At 52.6% G+C, this 6,912-nt stretch overlaps 1 protein-coding gene across 2 annotated transcripts in view; it reads right to left on the reverse strand.

The window, feature by feature from the left end:
• Positions 1–6,588, reverse strand: part of pofut1 (protein O-fucosyltransferase 1) — a 13,294-nt gene extending 6,706 nt beyond the window's left edge. The window contains exons 1-5 of one of the 2 annotated variants that reach the window (XM_043686447.1): positions 6,364–6,588; positions 4,438–4,559; positions 2,693–2,875; positions 1,480–1,592; positions 333–525 (exon numbers count right to left, since the gene is read on the reverse strand). In XM_043686447.1, the coding sequence (XP_043542382.1) occupies positions 333–525; positions 1,480–1,592; positions 2,693–2,875; positions 4,438–4,559; positions 6,364–6,508 (756 nt within the window). In that variant the 5' untranslated portion in view covers positions 6,509–6,588. Of the gene's footprint in view, positions 1–332; positions 526–1,479; positions 1,593–2,692; positions 2,900–4,437; positions 4,560–6,363 lie in introns of both variants that reach the window. The other variant, XM_043686446.1, reaches the window with a different exon arrangement.
• Positions 6,589–6,912: the final 324 nt, after the last annotated feature.

The following is a 6,912-nucleotide window of genomic DNA, read 5'->3' on the forward strand; positions in this document are numbered from 1 at the left end:
ATCTTCTCACCTACCACCACCCCATCTGCATCTACCTATCGTCTTTACCTTACCCCAGCTCCACCCTCACCCTATTTATCTCTCAGCCCCCTCCCCCGCCCCACACACATTCCTGATGAAGAGCTTAGGCCGGAAACGTTGACTCTCCTGCTCCTGACCGGTTGTGCTTTCCCAGCGCCACACTCTTTGACCCTGACAATGCCACTGGGTTTGTTCCCTCTGTAGTTGGCTCTCTGGTCACGCACGTGTAGGGGCTTGTCAGACTGAGACAGTGGCCTTGACAGTTTGCCGACCTCCACAACAACCCGATAAATAAATAAACAGTCACTTACCCAGTCCACCCCGACGCGCAGGTGAATGCCCAGGTAAGGCCTGGGCAGCAAGGCCTGGATGTAGTTCTCGGCCTCCTGGGCGATTCTGCCTGACCACACAACGTACTTCTGCAGATACTGGTGTTCCTTTAGCACAGGGAACTGGGCTGGAGCCCCAGGCAAGGCCAGAACGGGGTGTTTGGAGGCTGGATACCTGAAGAGGGAGTAGAAGGCCTGTAAAGTTTGGTTCTGAAATATCAGCCATTTTAAAAATGCAGTGGTCAACCACAGAACCATGGAGCATTGCTGGATAATAAGGATATGGCATCACTGATGATCATAGCTCGTTGCTAAGGGGATGACATCTCCGTTGACTGTCATTTTGTTGCCTTGATGGGCCACTAAGACGCTAAGTCCTTGAGAGAACAAATCAAGCAATGGTGGCTCAGAGGTTAACACTGCAGCCTCGGGCGACTGTCTGTGTGGAGTTTGCACATTCTCCCCCGTGTCTGCGTGGGTTTCCTCTGGGTTCTCCGGTTTCCTCCCGGAGCAATCCAAAGATGTGCAGGTCAGGGTGAATTGGCCGTGATAAATTACCCATAGTGCCCATGGTTAGGTGCATTAGTCAGGGGTAAATATAGTGAGGACTGCAGATACTGGAGATCAGACGACATTAGAGCGGTGCTGGAAAAGCACAGCAAATCAGACAGCAGCCGAGCAGCAGGAAAAATCGACATCTCGGGTAAAAGCCCTTCATCGGGGTAAATATAGGGTAGGAGAATGGGTCTGGGTGGGTTGCTCTTTGGAGGGTCAGCGTGGACTTGTTGGGCCGAAGGGCCTGTTTCCACACTGTAGCCATTCTATGATTCGAGACCTCACGGGTTGAATAGTCCCGACCCACATTAGGGATTCTACGAGGTCATAAGCTGGTAAGATTTTAATAGCGTCACTTCCCGTTGCCATGGTTACAACAGACCATTCCCTGCCACCACAGCAGCTCCTCGGTTTGCCAAGGTGAAAATCCCCAGAGTACAGGATCAGTAATGAGTTGTCAAGGGTTACAGACTGTGCTGGGGAATGACGTGGGGCCCTCCCCGCACCCACTCAGTCAAATCTCCAGCTGCCTGCTGTTAGTCCGTCTGTTGGAGCCATTTTGTCCCTCGCTTACCTGTCCAGCCAATGAGCTTTGTAGTACGAGTTAAAGGCAATCCCGCTGAACAACTCTGAGCGCGCAAAGTCCACGTTGAAGTGGTCCCAGAAGGGCCCGAAGGGATTCCCGTCCTGCCAGATATGACGCGGTCAATCACAATGAGCCCTGTGCCCCTGTATTCCCAGTACCCCTGCCCTTCACCATTTCTACTCCAGTATCCCAATATTCCCAATGCCCCAACACCTCCATACCCAATAACAACCCCTCCCTCCTCCCTACCCACCATCTCAACATTCAATAACTCCAGTCCTAGCGCTGCACGTTCAACACCAGGCCCCAGGAACCAGGGGTCGGTGACACAGTGGTTATATCGCTGGGCCAGTAATACAGAGACCCAGGCTAACACTGAGGGGACCCAAGTTCAAATCCCACCTTGGCTGCAAGATATAATTTAAACTTAATTAATAACATCGGGAATTCAACTCTCAATGATGGCCACCATGATAACTATCCCCGATAATAGTAAAAACCCATCTGATTCCCAAATGCCCTTTGGGGAAGGAAATCTGCTATTTTGACCCAGTCTGACCTACATGTGACTGCAGATCAACGTGGTTGAGTCATAGTCATAGATGTACAGCGTGGAAACAGACCCTTCGGTCCAACCCGTCCATGCCGACCAGATATCCCAACCCAATCTAGTCCCACCTGCCAGCACCCGGCCCATATCCCCACTTCCTCTGGCAGCTCATTCCATACACGTACCACCCTCTGCGTGAAAAAGTTGCCCCTTAGGTCCCTTTTATATCTTTCCCCTCTCACCCTAATCCTATGCCCCTCTATAGTTCTGGACTCCCCCACCCCAGGGAAAACACTTTGTCTATTTACCCTATCCGTGTCCCTCATAAATTTGCAAACCTCTATGAGGTCACCCCTCAGCCTCCGACGCTGCAGGGAAAACAGCCCCAGCCTGTTCAGCCTCTCCCATTAGCTCAAACCCTCTAACCCTGGCAACACCCTTGTAAACGGCCCACTCATGGTAGTTAGGGATGAGCAGCATATCTTGCCAGCGATGCCAGGCTCCTGGAAAATTGTAGGGATCGTCAATATGATTAAATAGCGGAGTGGAGCCGATGGGCTGAATGGACTTACTTCCACTCCCATGTCTTATGGTGCTCCCCCTTCTCTGGCACCCATTCCCATCTCCCAGGCCCCCAAAACCGTACCTCACCTTCATGGGGCATGACGATCTGTCAGCACTCCTCTGAGCTGCCATCTCAAAGCAGTACGCCACCCTTTCCTCCGGGGGCCAGTGTTTTGGTGCCAGTTTCTGCATGAAATCCTCCATGCTGACCACCCGGTGGAACTCCTGGAGGCTTCCCAGCTGGAAGTACTCGCTGTACGGAACGTGGGCCTGGGAAAACAGGACGGGCCGCAACTTCAGTTCATAACCGGTGAGAGAGGGTCTGGGAGAGAGGGAGGATGCGGGGGTGGGTGGGGGGGGGGGGCGGGGAAGGAGAGAGATTGGTGGGGGGAAAAGACAAAGGGGCAAGTTAGCAAAGGCCAATATATCATTCGGTTACAGAGAGCGGTGAACTCGGCCCGGACAATCACAAAGGCCAACCTCCCATCAATAGACTCCATCTCCCAGGCCTGTTGTCAAGGAAAGGCCGCCAGCATTCTCAAAGATCCATCCCACCCTGGCAATGTTTCTCTACAACCTCTACCATCAGGGAGAAGGTACAGAAGCCTGAACACACGCACCAGCCGGTTTCAAAACAGTTTCTACCCTCCTGTTGTTGGAATACTGAATGGACTCTCAAACTCTTAACATTCGCCCGTACCTGTGTTTTTGTTTTTGCTGCTGTTTACCTCTTATTTACTCATCTGCGCTACTAAACTCTGTGGTCGGCCTGTATTGCTCGCAAGACAAAGCTTTTCACGCGACGATAAATTCAATTCGATTCAGACAGAGACGGGCCAGTGGGAACAGCCAGGAACTGGGTGGATTCACAACCACAGGTCGTTTGCCTCACTTACACTCCACACCCCGAGTGGCGTACTGCACACTACAAGGCACTCGAAGGACGTATAACTACTCTACGTCCCCATTCAGCCATTTTGCGGACACTTGGATCCCTGTGTTACAACCATCCCCTCTGACCCCTGCATATCCTTCAGAGCCAGCATAGCCCCTCTGTGTACACGTAGGTACTTTGGATGTGGGAAAAACTACCCTTCCTACCGGCAGAGAAACAAATTCTCTACCTGGGGGGGGTTCTCTCTCCCTTTTATCACACCCCCATCCTCTCCGGGCCCCAATTCCTCGCTCCATAACCATGCAGTGCTTACTTATGACGTGGCAACAACAACTGTGCATTGAGGTGGCACTGCCATCGTGGTTTTGATTCAGCCTCCCTTCCTCCCCTCAGCTTCTGGTTCCTCTGGGGAGTGATATCTGACCGTGGGGGTGGGGGTGGGAGTTGGAAAACCGCTCTCCTCCGAACAGCAGTGGTGGGAATCTCTTCCATTCCCAGCCACCAACCCGAGAGATTCAATGTGCCCCAGGGCACGGTGGGAGGGGGGGGGGCATTCAGACCCCCCCTGGTACACTGTCACCTGGATGGTGTACCCAGGTGCGCTGGGAGGGGAGACCCAGACGGGGGCTCTGACGTAGAGGATGAAGATGCTGGATAATGACAGACGTGGGATGTATTTCATTGTTGTATCGCCATAGTCTTACCAGGGGCAGCTCTCATTAGAGAGAGGGAGCGAGAGAGAGAGAGAAGCGACTGGTGGTGATTTAACCTGAGGGTCGCCAGACCTCAGGCGAGGGAAGAGGTTGAGGAGGAGAGCCCCTCATGGTAAACTCAAACCAGGGATGGGAATTGAACCCACGCTGTTGGCGCCTCACCGCTCTGTAAACCAACCATCCAGCCCACCGAGCTAAACCGACTCCCGGGATGGATAACGTACGTTTGTGTAGGGAGGCGTCTGATGGCTGTAAACCACCCAAGGGGGCACCACCAGTGTCCGATTCAGCATCGCCGCAAATGCCAAGGAGCCCAGGAGGTGGTCAGCCTGATTCCCAAATCGGCCTGTTTTCAAACAGAACGCAGAGAGGTCTTTTAAGAAGTTTCAGATCCTCGGGACACAACATCATAGAAACATTAACCCACCTCTCGAGGACCAGGAAGGGATCAGAATTACACTAACCGTGCAGTGGGCCCACTACCGGGATGAGTTGTGGGTTTACCTACATTGGCGATGGTCAAGCCAAGATTCTGGGACGAGGCGTTGTGCTGCGATGAGAGTCTAAATCGAATCGATCTTCTCTGGAGTGTGGAAGAAGGGTAGGTGACCTGACTGAAACTTAGAAAATTCTGAAGGGGATGGACAGGAGTCACAGGTAGATAGGATAGTGAAGGCGGCGTATCAGAAAGATGTTGTGAAACTTTAAAGGGTTCAGAAAAGATTTACAAGGATGTTGCCAGGGTTTCAGGATTTGAGCTACAGTGAGAGGCTGAACAGGCTGGGGCTGTTTTCCCTGGAGCGTCGGAGGCTGAGGGGTGACCTTATAGAGATTTATAAAATCATGAGGGGCACAGATAGGCTAAATAGACAAGGTCTTTTTCCTGGGGTGGGGGAGTCCAGAATAGAGGGCATAGGTTTAGGGTGAGAGGGGAAAGATATAAAAGGGACCTAAGGGGCAACGTTTTCACACAGAGGGTGGTGCGTGTATGGAATGAGCTGCCAGAGGATGTGGTGGAGACTGGTACAATTGCAACATTTAAGAGGCATTTGGATGGGTGTATGAATAGGAGGGGTTTGGAGGGATATGGGCCGGGTGCTGGCAGGTGGGACTAGATTGGGTTGGGATATCTGGTCGGCATGGACCGAAGGGTCTGTTTCCGTGCTGTACGTCTCTATGACTCTATATGGTGTTGAGGGAGGTGATCCGCTGTGATCTAGAATGACTGGACACGCTCAAGGCGCTGAATGGGTCCCGCTCATAGATTGCTGACCAGAGAGGACACGGACGAGATCAGCACAGCAGAAAAGGCAAGTGGAATGCAATTTTTTGCAGATTTGTGTGTGAGAGAGTGAGAGAGAAACCTTTTCTGTGTGTGTGCCTGTGTGAGAGAGTAACTGTGTGTGTGTCTGTGTGAGAGAGTAACTGTGTGTGTGTGTGTCTGTGTGAGAGAGTAACTGTGTGTGTGTGTGTGTGTCTGTGTGAGAGAGAACTGTGTGTGTGTCTGTGTGAGAGAGTAACTGTGTGTGTGTGTGTCTGTGTGAGAGAGTAACTGTGTGTGTGTGTCTGTGTGAGAGAGTAACTGTGTGTGTGTGTGTGTCTGTGTGAGAGAGTAACTGTGTGTGTGTGTATATATACGTGTACGCACGTTGAGTTTGCACATTCTCCCCGTGTCTGCATGCGTTCCCTGCGGGTGCTCTGGTTTCCTCCCACAGTCCAAAGATGTGCAGGTCAGGGTGGATAGGCCGTGCTAAATTGTCACATAGTGTCCAGAGATGTGTAGGTTAGCTGCATTAGTCATGGGCAAATGTAGAATGGGTCTGGGTGGGTTACTCTTCACAGGGTCAGTGTGGACTTGGTGGGCCGAATGGCCTGTTTCCACACTGTAGGGAATTCTATGAAGCAGTTACAGAAGGTGCTCTCCCATAAGGAAGCGGAAAATAGTTAAAGTAAACATTAATACTTTCAAAGAGTCAGCGGCCCTCTTTCTGCGCTCCATGTCTCTGCTATTCAGTTAGCGATGCAATACGCAGTCGAATAGTCCCCTTCGATTCAGGGAGAAAGAACAAAGAAGCAGTTTGAGGCTGTGGACGTGGAGAGAGGATGATGCTGATAGAGGTGAGGTTATACCCAGGAGCCTTTTCACTTACCCATGCAGGGGCAGTAGACCACGTAGCCATTCTCGTCCCACTTCAGGGGCTCATGTTCAGCCGTACAGCCCAGAGGGAGCCAGCCCCACTGGAGGAAGAGGAGGAGGGCAAGTCGGAGGTTTGGGGGCCCTGCCCTGGCCCTCATTTCGCGCGCTGCTCGATGTCTCAGGATCACTGACTCAGGCGCATGGTTGCGTTGTCCTGTCGGGCCAAGCAGAGAGGTCAGCTCACACCCCGAGTGCAGAAACCCTCCAGCTCCCCCCAAGCTCCGACCCAAGGCCTGGTGCCTCCTCAATCCTGTCCCCTTCAGCCGCCTGGTAGCACCTTCCCCGCTTTTCCATCGTCCCTCTCGCACCCAAACCCCCCTCCTCATTCCCACCTTCCCTGGGCTGGTAGAGGTGGGGGGGGGGGGGAAATGGGTGCTCATTAATCAGTTGGTGCCTCAATATCCCACGACATGGCTCACTGAGGCTGGCTCGGGTTTGACGGTGATGCTTCTGTAGCCGAATTGCCATCAGGCACCGGCAGCACAGGATCTGGATTGAACTG

Source organism: Chiloscyllium plagiosum, unplaced genomic scaffold (genome assembly GCF_004010195.1).
Source record: "Chiloscyllium plagiosum isolate BGI_BamShark_2017 unplaced genomic scaffold, ASM401019v2 scaf_7275, whole genome shotgun sequence".
NCBI lineage: Eukaryota > Metazoa > Chordata > Chondrichthyes > Orectolobiformes > Hemiscylliidae > Chiloscyllium > Chiloscyllium plagiosum.